The sequence below is a fragment of the Ursus maritimus genome, unplaced genomic scaffold, assembly GCF_017311325.1.
Source record: "Ursus maritimus isolate PB19 unplaced genomic scaffold, ASM1731132v1 scaffold_32, whole genome shotgun sequence".
Classification (NCBI taxonomy): Eukaryota; Metazoa; Chordata; class Mammalia; order Carnivora; family Ursidae; genus Ursus; species Ursus maritimus.
Window position 1 is genome coordinate 21571287 of NW_024425786.1, and position 26302 is coordinate 21597588.

General features: G+C 36.7%; 1 protein-coding gene across 6 annotated transcripts in view; it reads left to right on the plus strand.

Moving 5' to 3' along the window:
- The window catches only part of EPB41 (erythrocyte membrane protein band 4.1), a 192485-nt gene that overhangs the window by 129834 nt on the left and 36349 nt on the right, over positions 1–26302 (plus strand). For 2 of the 6 annotated variants that reach the window (XM_008694501.2, XM_040619138.1), the window contains exons 10-17: positions 1161–1258; positions 3528–3700; positions 13554–13723; positions 17204–17260; positions 17433–17474; positions 18453–18515; positions 23376–23552; positions 25324–25374. In XM_008694501.2, the coding sequence (XP_008692723.1) occupies positions 1161–1258; positions 3528–3700; positions 13554–13723; positions 17204–17260; positions 17433–17474; positions 18453–18515; positions 23376–23552; positions 25324–25374 (831 nt within the window). The remainder of the gene's footprint in view (positions 1–1160; positions 1259–3527; positions 3701–13553; positions 13724–17203; positions 17261–17432; positions 17475–18452; positions 18516–23375; positions 23553–25323; positions 25375–26302) is intronic. The other 4 variants (XM_008694499.2, XM_008694500.2, XM_008694502.2 and 1 more) reach the window with 3 other exon arrangements.

Sequence of the window (26302 nt, forward strand, 5' to 3'; positions counted from 1 at the left end):
TTATATAATACCATCATTATTTACCTGTGCCTAGCAAAGAGGAGTTCCCTCAAGTGTTTCAAATCTAAGAGGCATTCAGTCACCAAGTATTTATTGATTGAGGGCTTTCTTTGTGCCAGGTACTATTCTAGGATCTAGGAGTATAGAAAATTTATACACATGCACACACATACACACAAATAACTATGATAAAGGAACTCCTTGGTTTTTTTGAATGTCAACTATATGATACGTACTGAAACACAGAATTCTTATTGAAGAAGACAATTAGGAACAACAGTAAGATTTTGAGAAGTGCAGTGTTCTGTCTACAGAGGGTGATAACAGCAGTAGCATGGTATAGCAGAAACCACGAAGATCTGGTTCTGCCACTTGATAGCCATGAGCCTGAACAAATAGCTTCTCTGATCTTAGTTTCTACATGTGTAAATATATAGATGACACTATCTAATCATAGTGTTATTGGCAATACTAGGAACTAAATATAAATGTCAGTTTATTTTTATCTTATGAAGTATGCGTAAGGCAGAAACACAGAAGCAAAAGACTAGCAGAACAGTTTTTCGCATCCTTGGCAGGTTATGATTTGCTTCAGTCAAAGAGGTCTTCAGATAAATTAGTGGTCAATCAAAGGAAAAAAAGAGAAAACATTTAATAATTCAGGAATCTGGTTTGGGCCAAAATCTTAACTCCTATTACTAAAAACAATTGCGTGATAGTACTGATTGATTGGAGGAATCACGTTATCCCATTCCCTGATCATATTGTGGTCAAGTATCCCAAATGTAGACTGTGACCAAGGAAAAGTAGTGTCCGGACAGTCCAAAGGTCACTTAATTATGTCTCAGAAAATGTGCAGTGTGTGCGTGTGTGTGCGTGTGTGCGTGTGTGTGTGTGTGTGTGTTGTGTCGTGTCTGTAGGGGGCGTGGGTTCTGAACAAAATAAGATGCAAATATAAGATGCACCTCCTGGTTTCTCTGCTGTGGAAAAAGCCACCTTAAGTGAGTAGATCTCTTTCAGTAACTAAGAAAAAATTTCAGTTTCTTAGACTAGTAACATTCGTTTCATTTGTAATATCCTCTTCTGTAACACCATGTTTCTATGGTACTGGATCACGTTAGTCAAATAATCATGTTTCATGTTTATTCGCGTTTTTATAGCAAGAACAATATGAGAGTACCATTGGATTCAAACTTCCCAGTTACCGAGCAGCTAAGAAGTTATGGAAAGTCTGTGTTGAGCATCACACTTTTTTCAGGTATTGTTCTCACTTCAGTATTTTTCAAGGATAAATTATTTATGCATGTTTCTATTTTAAACCTGCTATTGAAATTCCCTTCTTTGTATGGCTGGCATTCTTTTATTTAGCTCAGGTGAGATCATCTTAAGCAAGACAAAATAAATCCAGTTCTCCCTTGGATTGAAAAATATGCCTTAACATTCCCAGAGCACCTTTCTGTGGGTGGTAGAAGAAGAATAGAAGGGAGGGAAAAGGAATCTGTGTTCACTAGGGGCTCTGTGATCATCTTAATGGAGCTAAAATCAGTCTGTGAGGGGGAAGTACCCTGACTTACCTCCACAGGGAATTTCTTGAAGCAATGCTTAACTACTTTCTGTGCGGCTGTTATATTAGAAGGTTAAAGGTAGGAAGCTGATTGTTGTCTTGGCTCTGATCAGCCCCAGAAAAGAGGCACAGAGAACCATCTTTTGAAGCCCAATTGCATCAGATAATCTGAAGACAGGAGAAAGTTTCATCTGCTTTGGTTTTCAAGAGGCCATGTCATTAACTCCTTGTATTCATCTACCAAACATTTTCTTTGTGCTTACCCTTTGTGTAGGCACTGTAGCAGGCATTGAGAGTGTACCACAAGATAGTTCTAGTCCCTGTCCTGAGGGAACAATCACACTAGCAGAGGAGACAGCCTTTAGACAAGTAATCACCGCACTGAAAGGAGAACCAGCTAGTTGCTGTCAGCTTGCCTTTTAAAGAAAACTTTCTTTATTATTATAATTGCATACATGGTAATAGTAAGAAGGTGGTATAATGAACTACCCGGTACCTATACCCAGCTTCAGTAATATCACCCCAAGGCCAGTCTTGTTTCATCTGTTTCCTTACCCATTCCTTTCCACTCCTTCCCAGAGTATTTTGAAGCAGATCCCAGATCTCATGTCATGTCATTTGTAAATAAACTTGGCTCTTTACGAATGGCTCTCAAGAGAGATAACTATAATACCTTTTACTTTTCTTTGTATTTTCACATCATACTTAGCCCTATAGCACAGTAGACAGGAAGAAAAGTCAGGGAAAATAACATTTTAGTTCTCATTTCACAATAAACATAAAGATATACTTCATAACCAATTAAAGAATCTTAATTATTGGGATTGAGATACTTCTTTATGTTTTTATCATCCTCTTCTTTAAAATCAAACTAAGAAAATAGAGTTTTTAAAAAGGAGGAGGGCGGGGCACCTGGGTGACTCATTTGGTTGAGCATCTGACTCTTGGTTTCAGCTCAGGTCATGATCTCATGGGCACGTGCTTGTGCTCTCTCTCTCAAATAAATAAATAAATAAATAAATAAATAAATCTTTAAAAAAAATAAAAGGGTACAGGTCAGAAAGAGTTTTTTGAATGTTTAATATGTATGGTATAGATTTCAACTACAGCCCAAAGTATTTACTTGTAGGACAGCATGTTTAAATCTGTTTTATCAAAATAAGAGACTGTATTAATGTGTGATGTTCATCACACAAAAGAAAGTAAATATTTGCTGAATTAAAATAAACTATCCCAGAGGGAAAAAGTACTCTCCTTTTGGTAGTATTTGATGTAACAATTTATGTATTTATTCAGCAAACATTTATTGAGTGGCAAATTAATGCCAGGCACTGTGCCAGGAGTGAAAACACAAAGGTAAATAAATCATAGTCTCTATCCTTTACCCGTAGAGAGCTCACAGCCTTGTAGTGAGACTACCACCTAGATTGTTTCGGGTCAGTGCAGTAAATGCCGTGGCAAAAGAGATTACAGGGTAGAAAGAAGATAGGGTTCCTAACCTAACCTAGTAAATACGTTAACAGGCACTAATTGAGTTTGGAGTGCATTTGACAAAATTATTTTAATAGAGTGGAAAAAGTGCTCTGGGCTTGGACCCTGTTATTGTCTAATCTTTTACCAGCTATGTGATCTTAAAGCACTAACTTCTTCTAGGAAGTGCAGTTTCTTATACCTGTAAAATGATGAAGATATTACATGGATGTAATGAAAATATTACAGTGCTATAAAAGCATTTTGGAACCCATAAGGCCCTACCTCTAGGGATATATGATGATATTATTAATATAGGCTACAATGAAATTATACTTCGAGAAATGATGTAGAATTAAAATAATGATTGCTTGATTGGGACTCTGTCTTAATAACTGTAAGGAAACTGTGAGATTAATTCGTGATTTTTGTCTTTAATCTCCCAATCTCATTAGAGTGAGATAATACATATAATTATGTTTTTCCCCCCTAGACTGACATCTACAGACACCCTTCCTAAAAGCAAATTTCTTGCACTGGGATCCAAATTTCGATACAGTGGCCGGACTCAGGCACAGACCAGACAAGCTAGTGCTCTGATTGACAGGCCTGCCCCACACTTCGAGCGTACAGCAAGCAAACGGGCATCCCGGAGCCTGGATGGAGGTTTGTGTTGAATATTAATGATTTCTTGTGATCCTAACTCATTAAGGGAGAGATCAAAGAAGTTCAGTTGTCTATAAGGGAGCCAAATTAAAGAATCTCAGTGGTAAATGAAATGGATCTTACTAATTGTCTGTTTCAGCGGAATCATCTTAAGAAAAGTAGAACTGAGGTTCTGAGAGAGTAGTAACTGGATCAAGGTTCTGCTGCTTAGTAGTAGTGGATGAAACACCACTGGAATCAGAACTCAAATGCAGAATCTCTACCACAGTGTGAAAACCTCATGTCGTATACTGAACGAAAACCTACTCTTCAATGTTTTTGAATAGTTGTTTTTTCAAGTAGGAAAGAGGAAAAGGGTCTGGCTCACTAGAGCATTCATTTAAAAAGTTTGCCCTGTGACAATTAGAGATAGAAAAAGCAAGCAGTGGTGTTATTGGAGTCTCTAAATTTTGTTTAAATAAAATTGGGAGGAAATAGATAATTTTCATGATTGTGTATACCAACAGAAGATATTCCTGAATTTTTCATAGTCTCAAGGACTTGAGAGTATTCCTGAAATGAAATAAGAAACCATACTCAGTTCTTTATGCCACTTAAAAAAAAAAAAAGGTGGCTAATAAATAAAATTTCAGAAGGCAGTAACCAAAATAGAGTATTGTTGATTGTATTTATTAGGGAGTCACCAGAGCCCAGCTTTATGCTATCGACTGTAAGAAGAAGTTGCATGTTACAGAGGTTAAAGGTTTGGGTTCTACCCTCAGATAGACCTGGTTCCAAGCTCAACCCCTGCATTTATGATCTGTCTTCTTGGGCAGCTTACTTAATCTCTGTGCCTTGGTTTTCTCATTTATAAAATGGGCATGGTGATAATAACAATAATAGCTCAGAGAGTTTTCGTGAGGAATAAATCAGATGATGTATATATGGTGCTTAGCACAATGGCCGACACTTAATAAGTGACCCCAGAATATTAGCTATCAGTAAGATATTGTTAATATTCTAGCCACAGCATTATTATTTTGTTTGGTATCGTCCAGAATTATGCTGCCATGTTTTGGTTTGTTGCATTATGGGAGCATGTATCAGAGACACCTTGCTCAGTTTAAGAGGAATCCAGAATGAGTCAGCCACACTTGGAAAAGAGATTACCCAAGGAGTAGAACTTTTGTGCTTTCATATTGCAAGTCATGCTTCTGTCTTTCTGATGTTTCTCTACTGTCCTGAGTTTGAAGGGGTTGCTTTAATAGTGAGGACAAAGCAGATTACAGGCTTTGTCTTTTTCAATCATCATGAAGATGCTAGGAATTTGGCTCAAAGGTTAAATAACTTTTCTTAAGATATGATAGCTGTTAAGTGGATTGGAGTACAGGTTGGTTTAACTCCAAAACTCATGTTCTTTCAGATACTTTCTCACTTATTCCTTTGTTCAACAACTTACTTTACCTTTCCTACATGTCAAGTATTGTTTTAGTCACTGGAGATACAGATGTGAATATACAAACATGGTCTCTGCCATCGAAGGGCTTACATTCTATAGGCAAACAGATACAAAACAAAACAGTTTCAGACAGTGATAAGTACTATGAAGAAAATAAAACAGAGTGATGGGTAAAGAGTGTTGGGGAGACCGGGGAACTGTTTGAGATTGAGTGGTCTATATCTAAATTTAGAAGGTCCCTCTGAGGATGTTTGGACTGAGACCTGAATTATGAGAAGGAGTAAGCCATCCCAACATTCGGGGAAGAGCATTCTCAAAGGGGGAGTAGCAAGTACGATGATCTGGAGGTAGGAATGAGCTTGGCATGGGTCTCGATCAGTGCCGTCCCCTCGAACTTTGTGTTCTGACGGAAATCTGTTTGATGATGTCCAGTTTGGTAGGCTGTGGCCACATGTGGCCAGTTACGAACTTGAAACGTGACTATGTAACTAAGGAACTGAATTTTAATTCAATTTAAATTTAAATAGCCATATGTGGCTGGTAGCTCCCCTGTTGGGTAGCATAGGTCTAGATCTTAGTGAATGAGGAGAAAGGAATAAAAAAAATTTTAAAAAAATAAGTGGGGTCGGATAAGTGGGAGGGGCCAGATTGTATACGGCCTACAAGGCCTTATAAAGAGTTTAGATTTTATTTTGGTTGCAGTGGAAAGCTGTTAGAGGGAGTGATATGATCTGATTTCCATTTTAAAAAGACCACCCTGACTTCTGGGTGAATGCTCCACTGAACGCTCCGCTGAAGGAGCAAAGCAGAAGCATGGTGAAGTCTGTTGCAGGATCTGGGTGAGAGGTGATGACAGCTGGGACTTGAGTATTGGAATGAAGACAGGGAAAAGTGGTCAGAAATACATTTTGGAGGTAGGCCTGACAGAATTACTGATAAATTAAGTGTTGGAGATGGTAAGGAAAAAAAATTCGAAGTTTATTCCTAGGCTTGATCATTTAGTACGATGGGAAAGTCTGAGAGAGAAGCACCGTTGGGGATATAGAAAATCAAGACTTATGATTCGGACAAGGTAAATTTTAGATGGGGTCACTCAATCCTCATGTCTGCCATATTTATATAACACCACCAGCCATCTCCTTCCTTGTCCAGTTAAGTGTCCTGCTTTCGGTTTACCTTGGGTTTGAGGAACTATTGTTTTTATCGTCAATTTTCAGTAAGAAACTGAGGTTGGAAAGTTTAAGCAACATGTTCAATATCTCACAGATAGTAAGTTGCAAAGCTAGACCTTTGTTTGATGCCATATCCTGTGGCTTTTTCCACTATGTAGAAATTCTTCATTATTTAGATACTATGCCCGTTGTGTCCTTTCTTTCTAATAGCAAAAATAACCAAAGATTCAAATGTTAATGAGCTTTGGTATCTTAAACAAATTAGAAAGCTTTACTTACAGAGAGATTTATATTACTTTCAGAAATCATATCCCGACTGTCTCTATTTTTCTAGCTGTAGAAATGTCACAATTCAAGACATTAAAAAATCTTGATGTCTCTGTTGACTAGCATTAGCTAGTTCTTATTAAATTGTAGTCTATCTCCAAAAATTTGTCTTCAAAATGCTGCGGCAATGGTTGAGATTCCAAAACTAAAACATGTAAGACAATTCTAAGGGAAGATAGTCAGCTTTGGTGGCTTTACTGTTAGTATCAGAGTTTGGGGACTTCGAAAAAATTTTTGGAAATCATTGAGTCAGCCACCTAATTTTATAGAAGTGAAACCTAAAGCCTTAAAAAGTTTGTCCAAAGTTAACATGGTCTGTCTGTTCAAACTTAGGATAGAATCCTGTACGTTTTTTGGTACCTAGATCAGTCACTTTTTACCTTCATATATTCCAGGATGCCTTCTTCCTATCTTTACGTTCTGAGAATTTTTTTGAAGATGTATGATCTTTACTGGTCTTGATAGTTACCATAATTCTTGCTACACTGTAGGTGCTTAATAGATAAATGTTGAAAATAAGATTGTTTTTCCTGTCAGCTGAATGTGAGCAGGATTTTCTGTTCCACTTTATATTGGGTGTTTTAAGTGCATTAGAATATCCTATTACAACTGTTGTCCCTCTCTTTAATTTCTTCTGCCTGGGAGAAAAGTACTTCTTTTTTGTTGTTTAATTTTTCAAACCCTCATTCAAATCCTGATGACTAATGAGTACCTTTTCTTAGTTTGTAGGTCATTTGCATGTCATCATTTCTGAAGTGCCTGTTCCAAACTTTGGCTCATATTTTTATTGTGTTGTCTGTCTTATTAGTTCGTAGGAGTTCTTTTTTTAAAAAAGATTTTTAAAATTTAAATTCAGTTAATTAACATATTATTGGTTTCAGAGGTACGGGTCGGTGATTCATCAGTCTTATATAACATGCAGTGCTGTAAGAATTCTTTATACTTGTCTCACTCCCAGTCTCAGGGAGAAACCATCAGTATTTCATAGCGAAGTATGATGTTTATTCTAGGTTTTGTTAGCTACCTTTTATCAGTTAAGGAAGTTTTCTTTTATTCCTAGTTTCCTAAGTTTTTATCATAAATGAATGGTGACTTTTATCCAGTGCTTTTTAATTCATTGATGGATATATAGTTGGCCTTTGAATAATATGGTTTTGAACTGCCCGGGTACACTTTTGGCAGATTATTTTTTATAAATACAACATAATACTATCAGTGTACTTTCTTTTCCTTACGATTATCTTAACATTTTTCTTTTTTCTAGTTTACTTTATTGTAAGAAAATAGTATATAATATATCTAACATACAAAATATGTGCTAGTCAATGGTTTGTGTTTTCAGTAAGGCTTCCAGCCAACAATAGGCTATTAGGAGTTAAGTGTTTGGGGAGTCAGAAGTTATATACAGATTTTCAACTGTGCAAGAGAGTTGGCACCCCTCTCCCCAGGGCTGTTCAAGGGTCAGCTATAATAATATGACTTTTTTCTCTTTTTATATTATGTGGTGGATTACGTTGACTGACTTTCAGTCGTTAAACCAACTTTGCATTCTTGGAGTCAACACAATTTGATTATAATGTTTTTCTTACGTATTATTTTATAATTTTTTTGTCAACTATTTTCATAAGAGAGATAGGCCTGTCATTTTCCTGTCTTGTAATGTTGTCAGGTTTTAGCATCAAGTGTATGCTGATCTCATAAAATAAACTGAGAAGGATTCCCTCTTTTTCTGTTCTCTGGAAGAGTTTGTGTAAGATTGGTGTTGTGTGGAAGAATTCGCCGATAAAGCCGTCTGGTCCTAGGGATCTCGTTGTGTGGGAGTTCCTTACTTTCAGATTCGATGTCTTTATTAGATAAAGGACTGTTAAGATGTTCTAGTTCTTGTTTCAGTTTTGGTAATTGTATTTTTCTAGGAAATGTCTATTCCATCTAAATTGTTTAAAAAGATTTATTTATTTATTTTAGAGAGAGACAGAGAGAGCGGGGGGAGGGGCAGAGGGAGAGGGAGAGAGAGTCCCAAGCAGATTCCATGCCGACCTCAGTGCTGATGCTGGGCTTGATCTCCCAACCCAAGTCAAAACCAAGAGTCGGATGCTTAACCGACTGCACCACCAATGTGCCCCTCCTTCTAAATTTTTAAATTTATTCATATAACGTTGGGTATCTTTTTAATATCTCTAAGAACTTAGCAGTGTCCCCTTTCGTGTTCATGATATTGTGCTTCTTTTTTTCTTGAATAGTCTTGCTACAAATCTATTAATTTTATTAATCTCTTCAAAGAACCAACTTTTGGGGTTTTTTTCATATTGTGTATATTTTAATTCATGCCAGCTAATATCTTCATTATTTTCTTTCTACTTTTATTGAACTATTGTTTTTCATTTCTTGAAATGGATACCCATCGCTGTTCATTAATTCTTTTTTTTATAATAATTTTTTATTATGTTAGTCACCATACAGTACGTCCTTAGTTTTTGATGTAGTGTTCCATGATTCATTATTTGTTCATTATTTCTTACAATCTAATCTTAGAATTTAAGTGACTTGACTAAGGTCACATAGCAACACAACTAGAAGTAGAGTCTAGGATTGTTCTCCTAGACCCATTGTTCTCCTAGACCCATATTCTCCTAGACTCTTCACCATGATGGCTTTTTTTTTTTTTCCTGGAAGAGGAAGAATAAAAAATACTGATATTCATTGAGTACTTAGTGTGTTCAGGCACTGTTCTAAATATTTTACACGTGGTACTATCTTTTAAGCCTCTGAATTACATATAAACTGAATAGGACACATTTTTTTTTTAGTTTTAGTTAGACATTCATTTCCAAATATCTTCTTTTTCTCTGTGTGCTCTCTTTTCGGTATAAGAATTAGAAACAGGTCCATGGAAACTGTTTTTCCCTCCTTTTCCTAGATCCTTCTCTATTCATCTTGAGAGAGAGACTTTTCCCTTGTTAGGCCCTCGTCTTTGGGGGGGAAAAAATATATATATATATATATATATATGCTACACAATATATATATAGACTATATATATATATATATAAGACTACATTTTACAATTTATATATATATAATATATATATATATATATATAAAATATAGGCCGCTAAGCTAGAGATGGTATATTAGGGAAACTTTTGCAAGAAGTGTCTTACAAAGGCCCTCACTTTACACTCCCTTTTCTGTTCTCTCTGGTGCTCAGAGCATCTGCTTCACCAGCTGAGAAGCTAAAACGGGTTCAGGTCCCAGTTTATACGTTAGAGTGGTAAGTCACAAAGATAGCTAATAACGATGACAAAGATTTTTCAGCTTATATTTTTGTTGCACTTTTTGCTTTTCAAACCAGTTCCATATATTCCTGTTTAGTACCAACAACCCAGTGAACAAGAAGCATTTAAGAATTCTTGGTTTAATCATGAGGAGACTGGGGCACAAAAAAGTTCTATAACTTGTTAGGGTCACATAACAAGACAGTTCAGCCACTTGGTGAGTAGCGGTTACGTGATTCTTGCCAGGGGATATACCCATGTCATCTTCAGAGCTTTAAAACAAAACAAGTGCCCAAGCTTCACTTTTAGATACCTCATCTGTCTGGGGTTTTTTGTTGTTGTTGTTGCTTTTCCAAGATCTGCAGCTGATTTGTGTGGGCCCTCTAAAAATGGAGCCACTGATCCACTGTGTACCTATTGTGCCCCTACCATACGAGCAGAGATTGTGCTAGTAAGTAACAGGGCTAGACCTAAAATTTAAGTCTCCTTTTACTCATTATGATGGTTTTGGGTTTTGTTCTTCACTGCTCTAAGATATAACTGTGTCAAAATTTCTGTTGTTTTTAGACAAGAGCAATATAACACTGGAATTAATGGGCCCATAAGATTATCACAACACTCTTCTTTGTCTAGACATTCAGAATTGGGAAATAATTGAATTTTTAAAGTTAAGCATTCTCTATATATGCACCTAAATCTTGTGATAGCTAACAAATAAATTCATAAAACTGAAGAGCCAAAACATCTTAAAAAGCAACCACTACCCCTAATAAATATACTGAAAAGCATTGAATTATACAATCTAAATGGGTGAATTATATCTCAGTCAAGATGTTTTAAAAAAGCAACACCACCGTGATTCTCTGTTGTGAACCATACTTTGTAGTTTTCTTATTGAGAAAAGAAATTTGCTTCTCTCCAGGGTTCCAGGTGAAACCTTTCACTTGAATTGCATATCAGCGTGTGCATAATTAATTTTTTCCCAGCATACTGTTGAAATGATATTAGCCCATAACATAAAAAATACAAGGACTTAGAGGTCTGACATTAAAAGTTATGAATATTTCCGGTTTATGAAAGTATTTCTATATCCATTGAGTATGCCTTCCTAACTGTTCTATAGAGTTAATATCTTCTACATTTTACAAATGGTGAAACTTTATGCCTCTGTTTCTAACTGCCAGTTTCCACACTTATACCTACTTTTCCACAGACAGTACAGATTGCCAGGGCTAGGAATACTGAAGACAAAAATCATTTGGCTCTGCAGTATTAGTATTGGATTAAAACCAAATGCAAGTGGCAAAATAACACATGGTGAAAGCATGGGCTATGTTTCTATGATGCCAGGCAGAGTTGAATTAATTCTTTGAGAGGAGGTGTGAATACACATGTATAATGATAGTTTAACACAACTGTGAGCAAAATATTTTGTCACATTCCCCTGTGTTGTTAGATTTGGTCTGCCATCTGCCATTCTTGCATTGAGTAGCTTAGAGCACCCAGGAGTAGCAAGAACTTGCAAAAGGCCACAGAATTTTCATTGGAAGATAGACGATTCCTGTGTTTCTCCTGTTTTTCCTGTGTATCCTTTGAGGAATGATTTCTTTCACTGGAGATCATTACTGGGTAACAAGCATTTTTTTCTTGGACTTGTATGTACAAAGTAGTTGTAAATTCCAATTTTTTTGTGTTCTAATTCGTGGAATTCCTTTGTTTTAGCTAATATTTACTACTTATAAATCTAAATTTATCAAGATAAATTTGGGGACGCCTTGGTGGCTCATTCAGTTACGTGTCAGACTCTTGATTTCGGCTCAGGTCATGATCTCAGGGTTGTGAGATGGAGCCTTGCTTTGGGCTGGGCTGGCACTGCTTAAGATTCTCTGCAGAGTCTTCTTAAAATTCTCTCTTTCTCCCTCTCCCTCTGCCCCTCCCCCACTTGGGCACATTATCTCTCTGTCTCTCAAAAAAAAAAAAACACCCCAAAATCTTTTCTAAAAAGATAAATTCAGTATATTCAGTTTCAGAAGGCAGGAAAGCATGCAGTAAAAGTTGTAGGGATTCCCATACAAAATAATTAAAATTTAAACATCTCAGTACGTGAAAGGATAATGATTGATCTGTTATCAGAAATATTAAATCACATGGAGGGGCGCATGGGTGGTTCGGTCGGGTAAGCATCCAACTAGATCTCATCTCAGGTCTTGATCTCAGGGTCGTGAGTTCAAGCCCCGAGTTGGGCTACATGCTGGGCGTGGAGCCTACTTAAAAAATAAATAAATAAATCATGTGGAGACACAGTGCATTCCTAGACATTGCCAGGTAAGTGAGGTTACTACAAAGTATATATATGGTATTTTTTAGTTCCTGAAAGAGTGAAGGTAAAAATCATGAAAAGAATATGAGTAGTTGTTTTTGAAGTAAGCGATCTGAAACTTAGCTGCCTAACAGTCCAAACCAAAACAACTATTAACTCTGAAAAGATCAAGCTTTTGTCATAAGTCTATTTTGCATATTGTCCCTAAAACAGTCTATATACAGCGTTTTCCCTAAGTCAAGGTTTCTTTTTTTTTTTTTTTTTTAAAGATTTTATTTATTTATTTGACAGAGATAGAGACAGCCAGCGAGAGAGGAAACACAAGCAGGGGGAGTGGGAGAGGAAGAAGCAGGCTCATAGTGGAAGAGCCTGATGTGGGGCTCGATCCCAGATCGCCGGGATCACGCCCTGAGCCGAAGGCAGACGCTCAACCGCTGTGCCACCCAGGCGCCCCATAAGTCAAGGTTTCTTAATCTCAGCAGCCTTGGCCAGTACCCTCTCCTACTTCTCTCCCCAGTTGCGGCAATCAAAAATGTCTCCAGACATTCCCGTATTCTCTGAGGGACAAAATGACTCGTGGTTGAGAACCACTGCCCTAGATATATTAGAGAAGAGGGACTGTAATACAAATGGATAAGATTCTGAGAGAGGGCAGGACAGAACCCAGAGGATTTTCTTTTTTTTTTTTTTTTAAGGGCTAAAGGCCAAAGGTTTTGAATTCGTGTTATTTTAATCAAATGACTTATTAAAAGGGAAAGTATCTGGTTCAAAGATTTGCCCTTAAGCATCAAAAAGTGTACATATCTTACAAGATCAACTTATCAAGTTATTTTGTAATTGTTCCAAGCAGACTTCCTAGAAGAAATCAGATTTGATCCTTTTTTTCCCAGAACATATTTTTTTAGGTTCCTAAAAACCACCTATGTAGAAATGGATCTGTATTTCAGTATGGCTTCATGAAAGAAGTCAGACTTAATTAACCTCTCTTTTTTTTCTCCACAGACTACATGGCAGGTTCTTGAAACTAACAGAGTACAAGGTTAAACAGTCTTGCTCACTTTTTAATAAAAAGATTTTTAATTTCTTATTTTGAGCCCCTCCACCCCCTTATGGAACATGATAGTACAGTTTAGCTTTTCTGTTTTAGCTTTTTTAATGCCATTAGTTTCCTGGCAGAGCACTAATGATTTATTCTTTGCCTTCTGTAGGATAGCCCTCTGGACACTGTGTCCTGGATTCACAATTAGTTTACCTGGTGACTCTGAAGTAGTATAGTGACTCTGGCCTTCACTTATTCTTTCTTTTTCCCTTTCTCATGTAGCAGCGGCTGTTGATGCAGACCGAAGTCCTCGGCCCACCTCTGCACCAGCCATTGCTCAGAGTGAGGACACAGAGGTTTCTAAAGCACAGGAGGAAACTGTGAAGGTTGAAGAGCAAAAGGAAGAAGTGCCACCTGAGCAAGCTGAGCCAGAGCCCACAGAAGCGTGGAAGGTAAGTCCAAATATCTGGCCTGGTCACTTTCTGGTTGTTTTTTTTTTTTTTTTTTTTAATTTTTTATTTATATTCAATTAGCGCTTTCTGATTTAGACGTGTTAACTCCTTAGCCAGGAAGGTTTTCAAAGCATTGAGTCTTGTCGAATTCTAACAATATTATTTCTTCTTTACTCTTTCTAAAAGAAAGTATTCTCCGTGAACCTATAAAGATATTTTCATAGAATTATGTCATGAAGACTAAACCATCCAAGAAGTTTTCAGGTGACCTACCTACACTGTTACCTAACTTATATCTTAAAAAAAAAAAAAAAAAAAAAAAAAAAAAAAAAAAAGAGCCGGTAAAGCACATCAGCACTGTGATCATCTGCTTGTGATCATCTGCTTTTGAAAATGATTTTTACTCATCCAGAAGGAATCTCCACATTCCTTTTTAAGAGTAAGCTCTGCTAATAGAATTAAAATACAATTTGATTTCCTAAGATGAGTAAACATGCAGCATACCCAGAGAATATCCCGGTTAGTGTTACATAAAGCACATCTATGTGGTTGTTCAAATTGTTTACAAAAAGGTGAAGATCCTTATGTAGGAGCGATTATGCCACTGAATTGCTTATAGTTCTGAGTTGATTGTACCCACAGTCCACTGGCCTTGTCGAAAAATCACCAATTAGATTTCCCAGGACTAACAGTAGCTGGACTGATCTTTTATGTGTTGATAAGCTTTTTAAACACATTTAAGTAGTGATGGGGTTGAGATGTTCACATTTACTGACATAAATACAAGTATCACTATTGGCAACAGAAATTAATAGAGGCAGTTTTTAAAAGAAAAATTACATATGTCTGTTAAGAAATTTAAAACCAAAAAAAATTTTTTAAGCCATGTAAGACCTTAGTAAGTGCTCTCATCTTGGCAGATGGATTAATCCTGTTCTTTTGGACCCAGTTCAGTATCCAGTTTATCTGTAGAGCAGTGGCCAATTTGGCTTTGTTTTGACTGTATTTAAAAAAAAAAACCCAAAACTATTCAACACGACATGCTGTTTTTACTGTCCTTTGGGACCATCTTGAGTCCAAAGAGGAAAAAAAATTGAGCAAATGGTGGATATTTGCCTTTTTTTTTTTTTTTTTACCTAGCCAGATGTGTATGACATTGGCCATAATGTTCAGTATCAACAGTGCCTGTTTAAGGTTAGACTACCCCAGTTTTTAATGTTAGGATATCTCATCTGGCACTTTTGACTATTCCTCCATTTGTTGTACTAACCGGAAAGTGTTGGATTACTGGAATTGGCAAAGGAATCTTTTTGAGAGGCTAACATTCCTTTAGTGTCCTGCTAACATACTTGTTCTTTTTTTTTTTTTTTTTTAAGATTTTATGTATTTATTTGAGAGAGAGAGCACAAGCAGGGGGAATGGCAGACAGAGGGAGAAGCAGACTCCTCACTGAGCAGGGAGCCCAACGCGGGGCTTGATCCCAGGATCATGGGATCATGACCTGAGCCGAAGGCAGATGCTTAACTGACTGAGCCACCCAGGTGCCCCCATGCTTGTTCTTTAGCCTATAAGTCAGACACAGGTATCTTCAAGAATAGGTTCCCATTGCTCTTGGGACCTTCACAGAGGGGAGAGATCACTTCCTGGTATATGCTTCCCATTTAAGTGCCAGTAGGTGGTTTTCTTGCTGATTAATTCTGTGTACGTATATGTTTTGAGATACTTGTGTAGAGATCAGACCGAAAACCACCTCTGATGACCTTCTATTACTGTACTAGTAGTGACAGAATTAAGGGTGACTCTGAGTTGATTTTATTTATGGCAATAGAAAATAATTGTGGAATTTACCTGAAGCCATAATTATTATATAAAGCAATAGTAGTAACAAAATAACCTTGTAACACTATATAAATTTCATCACCTAACACGAATTTGGTGCCAGATAGAGGGTAGCTTTTTGCATCTTGAGTCATTTGACAAGACCGATTTTGCAGGTGTAGAATCGTATCTTGCCCCTATGTACACCTTTATCTCATTTAATATTCTCTGAAGGGGCATGACTGACTACCTTTGCTACTTGGCCTCCACTCTTAGACTGAAGTAGAGGCTCTCAATTTCTTGCTGTTAGAAAAAAGCAAAAGGTCGTTATTCACTGAAACAAGTAATTTAAGCTTTACAAAATAATTTAAAACTACCATTGGCTAAACATTCACAACTCTGTGGATATATTATCTCCACTTTATCAATAAAAGACTTAAACTCAGAGAGGTGAAATAACTTGCTAATGACCACACAGCAGATACAATGGGATTCATAGTAGAAATGACCCAAATTGTCAGTTATCCTGGTAGTTAAAAGTACCGTAGCTGGATGTGCTTATGATTTGACAGTATCACAAAGTTTGGTGTTATGTTTTCTACCTTCTGTCCTGGGGAAGATAGCACAGTGACATGTACTCCAAGGTAATGCTGCCAAGTGTGATTAAAAAGAATGTGTCAAAACCACAGATTGGTGAGGCTCTACAAAGAAGTTAATGATACAAAATGATTGATTTGATCCTTAATAAAACGTTTTATAATTTTGAAATACCTACAGCTTTAGGCATTGCTCACTCTAGAATGCTTCCTCTTAATAGTCTGGGTTTCTTAAATTTATACTTATGCCATTTTGGGTGTATAAAATGACTATTACTAAAGGAATTTCAAAGCTAGGTAGGAGGCCTTAGTTATTCTCTTCCTACTATTAAGGATGAATCTTGTTCATCCACCAAACACATGGGCCCCAGCTCCCTGGAGAGGAGATTACAGAGTGCTGAATGTTGCCGCTGAGCCCTGTGTATGCTTATTCATAAATCGGCCTGGGAAGTAATTGCATGCATCAGTAACAATTTGGATTGAGTTTATTTTGATGTTTTGTTGTCTAATAAACTGAAGGGTGAAACTGCCTCCTTAAATATATTGATCAACTAACCATTTTTTTTTTGTATTTACCCGCCTTGTGTCATATGTGGTTTATTATATATGTGCTTTGCCTGTAAAGATTTTCTTTTTGTTTTTTTGTCATGTATGTCCTACCTTGATATCTTCATTCGTAAATTTGTTTTTAAATGTTAAAGTACTTTTAGATCATTAAAAAAAGCCAAAACCAAAACACATGACTTATTTAAGCCCAAATTATTTTTTGTATAAGTATTTTTTTGTCAATGAGTGTAAAAATGTTTTCTTCATCGATAATTATCTTAATTTTCTTTTGTGATCATTCGGCTGTCCATATTACCTCTTCAGCCTTGAACATATGATGGTGAACTAACAGATGACCGTGGAGAGTAATGTCCTTTCCTGTCACACCCCCATCAGACTGCACCCTGTTGATCAGCTTAGTTTGCAACCAGCTTAAAGATGCGGCTTATTTGGAAATAATGCTACTCATAGAAACCTACTAACCTAAAATGTTTCTTACCACTTTATTTTTTAAATGTAGGTGGAAAAAACCCACATCGAGGTCACAGTACCCACCTCAAATGGTGACCAAACTCAGGTTTGTGCCAACCGGCCACTTGTTCCTCTTCTCCTCCCTCCTCAATTTTTTTCTTCTCCCCAACTCCCTTCCCTTAAAAAATATTACAAAATAAAGGTTCAAACAAACTTCAATGAGCCAATATTTTATCATTTTTCTTTTTTTTCTTTTTTTTTAAATAATGGCAAAACAGAAGCTTGCAGAAAAAACTGAAGATCTGATAAGAATGAGGAAGGTCAGCCATTTTTCACTTTCACAAAACTACATTACCGCCACCCATGCTGACTTCTGCAGTGCATTAAAAAGACAGTGATCCATTCTTTTCATTGATTTCTCTTCATCAGAAATTACTTTCAAATCGCAGATATATATCTGCGCGTATATATATTTGCATACCCTCACTTACATACGTATACCGAAGAAATTATAATCCTATACTATGTGTTGACATTTTTCATTAAAAAAAACTTTCTAGGACGAAAATATCCTTTCAAACACAATGAAATAACTAGTGAAGACCAAACCTATCCTTCGTAATTAAACTTTGTGAGAAATATGTCAGTGGCACCTACTCTTGGAATCGTGGACAGTATTTGATACGTACTTAGTACGGAAACCGTCATAGCAGCAACTCCTGGTATGGTTAGTAACTGTGTGTTTTGCTGCTCTGTGCCCGTTCTTCCCAACCATAGAGTGGGATGTATCAGTTCTTACTGAAGAGAATATTGACGAATCATGTACAAAGTGCCCTTCAATCTTTCTTACGAAAGATATTAGAGATACACATACTGTGGTATTACCAAGTATAAAGTATGTCTCAAAAAGGTGAATAATGTTTTAAAGCATTTCTCTGTGCCATGGAACATGGAATTTCAAAGCTTCTTAAAGTCATGTATTTTAAGATAACCCTCAAACAGTTCAATTTCAAAAATGAGCGTAAAACAGCTTATTATGTAAGAAGCCAATGAAGCCAGGAGCACTGTCTGTTTAAGTAAGGTCATCACTTTCTTCCATCGTTCATGAATAGGGTCATCCGTTTTCTAGTGGTAATGTGTTCTGTGTGTGTCCTTGTAGTTTTGTGACCATTTCATGTTGGCATATGCTGCGCTGTGGACGTTTAATTTTTTTGGTTTGCCAATTTGCAGTTTTTTCCCGCAAGAACAACATTTTAATTTTTTATGCTTTTCTGTTTTTCCCTCTTTCATTTTCACAGAAAAAGAGAGAGAGACTAGATGGTGAAAACATTTATATCAGACATAGCAATTTAATGTTGGAGGTTTGTATGAACTTGAAGCTTATTTCAGTTGGTTGCCTATAACCTTCTGCATCCTTTGCAATCATCCCTTTCTTTATGCTGCGTTTGGTTTTGCATGCCATTGCATGAAAGAATTTTAGGTTTAAAATGCTTTTGCATGTTGGTAAACATGAAGATATGCAACCATCTCTCCTTCTGACTCTTTTTAGTTTCCATCTGTCATACTTATCTAAAAAATATATGATTGGGACTACCTCTGCTTCTCGCGGTTCCATGGTTTTACCCACTTGTAGAAAATTCTACATCACTGTTAAAAACTCCTTGAATTTTCCAAGAGTGTAAACTCCTTTGTGTCCCAGGCATCAAATTTGTACTATTTTTTTTTCATCTTCTGAACTGAGAGAGTGTGGAAAAGTAGGAGAAATGATCACAATTCAAAATGGACTTAAAAATTGGGGATACCAGAAAATGACAGGACGGTCAGGAAAATTTAAAAAAAAAAAAAAAAAGGAAAGAGGGGACCTGGTATTTAATCAGTAGTTAATATGATATAAGATAGTCTAGTTACAAAAACAGGTCTATGGGCATAAGATTATTATATTAAAGATAAGAATATTGAGCCTTAGAGAAATTAATTTACCTGTGGTCACAAAGCCAGTAAATTGGTAAAGCTAGGATTTGAGTTAGGGTCTCTCTATCTATCTGTATTAAACTCTACTTTTTCCATTCAGAAATAGCAACATACTGTCTACTATAGGAATTGTAAGGTCATTTTTTCATTACATTCAACAATGATGAGATTATTACCAGACTTATATTAATATACTTCTCTAGTTTGGGGCTTCACATTGGATAGGGAAATATAAAACTAATTAGAAGAGTAGGGGAACTCTGTGAGGAAAACATAAAGCACCTGGAGTTATCTATGTGGAAAACACTGAGGCTACGTTAGTTTACACCTCACAAAACTCATATAAAAGCTGATCAGATTATCTTACGATTTTGCACAAGACAGAGCCAAAAGAAATGAATGTAACTCTTATACTGGGGATTTAACTTAAATTTGAAGGAAATATAAATATAGAGGAAGATGATAAACATTGTTTTCGCCTTCAGGAAACTTAACAATGTATAGAAGAAAGGAGGAGAAAGACAATAAATAAACAGGTGAAAAAATAGCGATAAAATGATTTCAAGTTATTATAGAAGCTATGAAGGAAATAAGCTGCATGCTGTGCCAAGAAAGATCTACTCTGAATAAGATGGACAGGGAAGTTGTCTCTGGAGAGATAACATATTAGCTGAGACCTGAAAGATGAACATACAAGAAGTGTGCTAAATATTATTAAGCTGGAAATCTGGAGAAACTTTTCTGGATGGATTGCTGGTTTAATATAATGGCCTCCTCCTTCCTTAACCTTGTCTTATTTTTTTGTCAAAACATATATTTTGAGTGCTTGTGATGTATAAGGTACTTTAATAGAAGTGATAAAAATTATGGCCAGCTTTCATTAATCATGTACTGTGCGATGGGCTCAGTACCAAATGCTTTACGTACATTTACCTCTTGCAACATGAGGTTTTTAATTTTTTTTTAAAGATTTTATTTTATTTATTTTTATTTATTTGAAGAGATAGAGACAGCCAGCGAGAGAGGGAACACAAGCAGGGGGAGTGAGAGAGGAAGAAGCAGGTTCCCAGTGGAGGAGCCTGATGTGGGGCTCGATCCCAGAACGCTGGGATCACGCCCTGAGCCGAAGGCAGACGCTTAACGACTGCGCCACCCAGGTGCCCCCCAACATGAGGTTTTTTAAGGCTGGGCTCTAGGATATTTCAAACTCGGCAACTAGATCTCTGCTCGAGCTCATAACTGAAACTAGATGTGAATGGTTCTGCTTCTGGGATTAGGAAGGATTAAGTCAGTTGATGTCCTTGTACTTGGCCATGTAACATCTCCCAATCCCAAACATGCCCTTTTCTTCACTAGTCCATCTTTAGTGCTTCCTTTTGACTGGAACCTGGAGTACCAATCATATATTTGTCATGTGTTCAACGAGGTGTGTTATGGCTTCTGAGACTCACAGAGTCCCTGTGTGTGATGTGTTTTTTCCCCCAGCATTGCATTGATAGCCACAAGAGGGGGTTTCTAAATAAGTGCGTGTTTGAAAATTAAAACTACTAACTACTTTTTGAGAGTATTTTATATTTAACGGTTTGGTTTGGCTGATGCTAAAATTATAAGATGATAAGCATCAAAAAGTATCTAGCCTAAAAACAGCCAAAGTAATTTGGCTAACCATCATTCTCTAGTTACGGTAAAAAAAAAAAAAAAAAAAAGTCTCCCTCCCTGCCCCCCCCCATAAGGATGTTCTCTCGTTATCTGTCACTCTAGCAGGTTTTTTTTTTTTTAAAGCATCTCTCCTACCCCACCCCCACTAATGCTTTGTTCTGGCCAAATAAGGTCGAGTTCATTTTTAGATCTACCGCCGCCTCCTCCATCTCCCAGAGAGAACCTGTAGCAAGTGTCTATGACAAATTCTATTTGGAACAGGTCCCTTTGAGATCTTAATTTTACTCTGTGCCCCCACAGGTTTCTAACAGAGCCAGCTAAGAAGGATGGAGAAAGCTCCTTCAGAAGCTACTGTTTTATTGAAACATGTATTTTCTCAGGTTCCAAGCCAATCAAAAGCTAGGCAGAAGAGTAACAAATCACCACTCTCATATTAAGAGGCTATCCCAGAGAGTTATGGTTTTACCGTAGCATCTCTTGCTCATTTTTGTTTTGCTCCATTCATACTTGTAATTCTCCCAATTGGGTTAAGTTGTTCTCGGACCAAGCAGATTTAACTTCCAGTTAGGAGCTGGGTCACAGGGCCTTACATGCCTTGTGGGTCTCGGTTGCTCATCCTACTACTGAGTCTTTGACCAAGCTTGTTCATGCTTTTCTTTAGCTAGTAAACATGCTTTTCTTGCTTTCAGCTAGAATAAAAGTGCACACTGTTGTTTCCCCATGGTGAAGCCCATATTCGTGGGCTATACTCACATTTTATCCCAACAAGCAAGAGGTAATTTTACGGGGGAAGCTACAGGATTGCCCTTTTTGGGTTAGTTTTCTCTTTGATCTCAGAGCAAATATACATGGTTTAGTCTTGCAAAAATAAAAAGAATGGACTAGTAAGTGAGTTTTCTGAATGAATATCTCCAGAATCAAAATTATGTGGTGTGCCTCAAAAGTTCTTTTTCCTATGCTGTTTTCCCTTTGACATTGCTTTTGAAAAATTTTTATTTAGTTAAAGCATACATTGCTCCTGAAAAGATTTTTCAAGCAATTTTTTATTTAAATGAGTTCTAATTTTTTCCCCCCAAATGTGGTGCTTTTCCACAAAGAAAGAAAGACAGGCTAATCTCAAAATTTACATAGCATATTAAAAGATACATTTAATATTATGCTTTTCTTGGATACAGAGCTGCCGTGATATATAATAAACACAGAATTTTTAGCATTCATCAAGTGACAGGCTCCCACACATCTTGATTTCAAGCATAGATCTTCTGAGCTTTTTTGGAGAAGTGTGTTAGACAAAGAACATTTCAGTTTTTGTCTTTAAGTTGTATTTCCCATTTTATTTCTGGCCAGGTCTACCTTTTGAAAGTTTTATATGCCTCCTGTTACATAAAGCTGAATGCTATTTTTAGCTTTATTAACCTTAGCTTTGATCCTTTCTCCCTGAAGTGAATATTAAACCTAGTTGTCCAGTATCCAGATCTGCTGGAACAGTTGGGATACTTTAAATTGTCAAGGAGAAATATAAGGTATTTGATGAATTCTTGTTAAATTACTTCCAATCCATTGAAAGTTACTGGAAGAAGGTCCCTATTTTGAATTCTACTAAGGGATGAAGTAAAGCTGTCAGAAGCTGGAAGGCATAAGGCTTTTTTTTTTTTTTTTTTTTTTTTTTTTTTTTTTTTTTTTTTAGTATTTTATTTATTTACTCGAGAGAGAGAGAGCACAAAGGGAGAGAGAGAAGAAGACCCCCACTGATCAGGTTGCCGGATCCAGAGCTCAGTCCCAGGAGCCTGGGATCATGACCTGAGCCAAAGGCAGACGCTTAACCGACTGAGCCTCCCAGGCGCCCTGGAAGGCACAAGGCTTTTAGTTTGCATGAATAATATTGGTAAAGAAAAAAAAGCCATTATATTACATACCTGAGTGATTTTTCCTAGGTAGTAACAATTTGCTCTCAAGGCTTGAGCCAGGAATTCTAGTAATAAATTCTTATAACAAGAAAGGGCTATTCCTGTTTATCAAAACCAGTAATATCCACCTGGTAATAAGGAAGCAAAACTTATCTCCAGGTAGAAATAGAGGGATGCTGTATGATTGCAACTCACCAAAGCCAAGCAACCAGTGGTGGCAGTTGCATCTTTTATCACGTCCTTTGCTTAATAGTTGCTCCTTATCTATTGCTGTCTCCATCCTGCCTGAGCTGAGCCTCAATCAGTTCATATCAAGCCGAGGCTAATTGAGCTGTGAGATTACCCTCTTGGGATGAGGAGCTGGAGATCTAGCGCTGTGTCATAATGGGAAGAAAAGTTGCAAAATTAAGGAGTGAGGTCTATGGGTTACATAACTGCTAAGAGCTGTGGGGTTATGATGCTGCACTGCTTCCAAGAAAAGCACCTCATTTAAAAAAAAAAAAAAAAAAGCAAGCGAATATACCATGCCATATATTTAAAATTTGAATGCAGTTTATAGATTCGTAGCATCTGCCCTGGATGTGGTGTGTTTCCTACCACTGCCCATAGTCTGGTGGGCTTCCCTTGATGTGTTTTTTTCCTCTGAGTATTCATTATTTTGCATCTTTGTCCTTTCAACTATAGGATTTAGACAAAAGTCAAGAAGAGATTAAAAAACATCATGCCAGCATCAGTGAGCTGAAAAAGAACTTCATGGAGTCTGTACCAGAACCACGGCCTAGTGAATGGGATAAACGCTTATCCACTCACTCCCCATTCCGAACACTTAACATCAATGGGCAGCTTCCCACAGGAGAAGGAGTGAGTACTTTGTCCATGTGACCACTTGTGAGAATGAATGAAATAAGTGTTACTGTATATTAATGTTATGTATATAAGTAAAATAAGTAAGTTTAGAGCTAAAATTGAGCTTTGGTTCCTCACAGGTTCATTGCAGCTTTAAGGCATTCCTAATCAAACACTTATTTTTTAAGTCACGTGGGCTACCCAGTCCAATTACAGGAGCCATTACTAGCTACCATTAGAAGACTAGACTCTTGAGAACTGCCTCCTTCTGGCTAGTGTGTGTTTACAAATTGACCATAAGCCAGTGGAACTTTATGTTCAAACTGTGCCTCCAAGGACCAGAGAGTTTACTAAATTTAGTAAGGTCAAAATTGGAACAGGATAAACATTTTTTAAAAACTTTATTTGAACATTTGCACAACTTAGAAATGTCTGGAATGGTTGACCACAATTATATAATAAACCAAGGAGGCCTCTAAGCCAGAGAATGCAGGACACCACCTATTAATGGTTGTGTTTCAATTTTAGAAAAATTATTGATGATTCATCTTTATAAGTAGCATCAAACTTTTAACATGTTGTTTTAGAAGAAGTCAGAAATACCTTTCAGAGGCTGCTTTTTATGTGTTGTTGTCATGACCTGTTGTAGAAATCCTACATCTGCCTAAATGAATCTGTGTGATGGAATATCTTAAAAGTTACCTTAAGCATATATTTAAAAATTCTTTACTTACTCTTTAGCCTATACAGGTTAATATTTATATAAGTAGTCACAATGACTTAATGAGTGATGATAATAATTTTTAAAATTATGTGCCTGTTTTTCACTAATAGCAATAGCAATTCTAGTCAAGAAAGGTAGTGATGTCTTAATAACTTAAAAAAAAACTTTGTTTTTATATTCAGAATTCATGGTAAACTATTCAACTTTGTTTAGTTTCTGGAACTGGAGAAGATGATAAAAGTTGACTCACAATGGGTACTTTTTATATTTTTCAAAATGCAATTGAAATTGGCTGAGAATTCTCTAAGTAGAGTCGGACGAGTTTCACCAAGTAAGACTGGAGAATTCCTGAATGATAGTAGCTAGTTACTGGGGGTGATAGCATACAATTGTTCTTTTTCTCTGTCCTCTTCAGCCTCCATTCCCCGATGTAAAAGGACATCAGTTTTGTATTCTAAATGCAGATAATGTAGCCTGAACTGGGACAGTGACTCTGCTTTCTATAAATCTAGAATTCAGGAGACAGGCCTTATTGCTATCTTGACTGGTTAACCCTCTCTGTAAACCGTAACTGCATATTTTCTAGAAGTTTTCTTTTTGACTCCATGGAAGTAATAAAAGAGGCTCAATTACTTTGAAAAAGTAACTTAATACTCTTTTGGATGAAGTTTGGTTAATTTGAATCCATCTCCATTTCCAGAAAATCTCTTATATCTTAATAGAAACCTTCCAGAAATCATCTCAGGGCTGGTTGGAAATGGGTATGTCATTCTGTGGACTTTAAAGAAAGAACTTTTTATAAATTAGATTAGTAGGGAGTACTTGAGCCGCTTTAGCTCCATGCTTCTGTATATTATTCCTCGAAACGAATAGCAGAATAAATAAGAAGAACTGTCCTATGCTAACCTTTTATAAAGGATAACTCCACTTTCTGGCGTATTTTACTTTTTCTTTAATAATTAGGGCAATATTTCTGTTCTCTGGGATTACCGCTTCCGTCTTTGGCAGCATTGTTGTTGCATTTCAAGGCTACTGAATTTTATATAATTTGTGTATGACCAGGTGAAGAAAACCTCTGTCCTTCCCTCGGAAAGAAAGGTTGGTGGGCCAGAGGTAAAGCTGCTGTTATGACTTGTGCTTCTTAATCCAAATTTGCTCTTGTCATGGCACTAAGCAGATAATCCCCCCAGAACTGAACAGCAGCTGCTGAGTAATTTTTTTTCTTTTGGCTCTACTAGTTAATTCACACCCCACTGCCTTTTGACCTAACACATAACATTTCCACTGCTGCAGCTTTTGCAGCTTTCAAATTTGCTTATTTCGGCGCATGGCTGGTTGAAAAGCTGCATGAAGATGTAAATATGTATTCAGAGAGAAAATGAATTTAATTGTACCCTGTTCTTTTTATGTTGTCTTTCTTCTCCCTCTTTATATTCTTTTAAAAATCATTATAATTTTGCATCCTTTCTTTTCCTTTTTTCTTTTTTGCTGACCAGTCCCCCAGCTACTTTCTCCCTGATACATATCACTTAGGGGTGTGCAAAGAACCTGTGTCGAAATTCCAAACTGACCAGAGAAGGCTGGCCCAACTGAGAGAACTTAGAGCCAAGTTTTTCCTTTCATAGATAACATCTGTCTTGACTAGATGGCAGAGCATAGAAATTGTCGGGGGAGAAAAACTCAATTGGACAATTGGAAAAGACGACTTACCTTAAAAGTGTCAAAAGTTCTTGCTTAATGTGATATATAAATCTTCATGATGGTTGTTATTACTATTATTTTTAATCATGATTCTGCAAGAGGGGGAGGGAGTTTATAGTTGTTGAGATTTGTGGGGGGTTTTTTGTTTGTTTTTGGTAGACCTTGGAGGCACATAGAAACTTTTATACTTTTGTTTTTCTTTTGCGATCTTTCAAATGTATGGCTTTAAGATTTTTATTCCCTTGAGCAAAAGCTAATTGCCATACTGAATGAGCAGTTTTTTAAGTCTATATGAAGGGATATGAGGATAACTTTTTATATTCTGCCATTCTATTTGTAA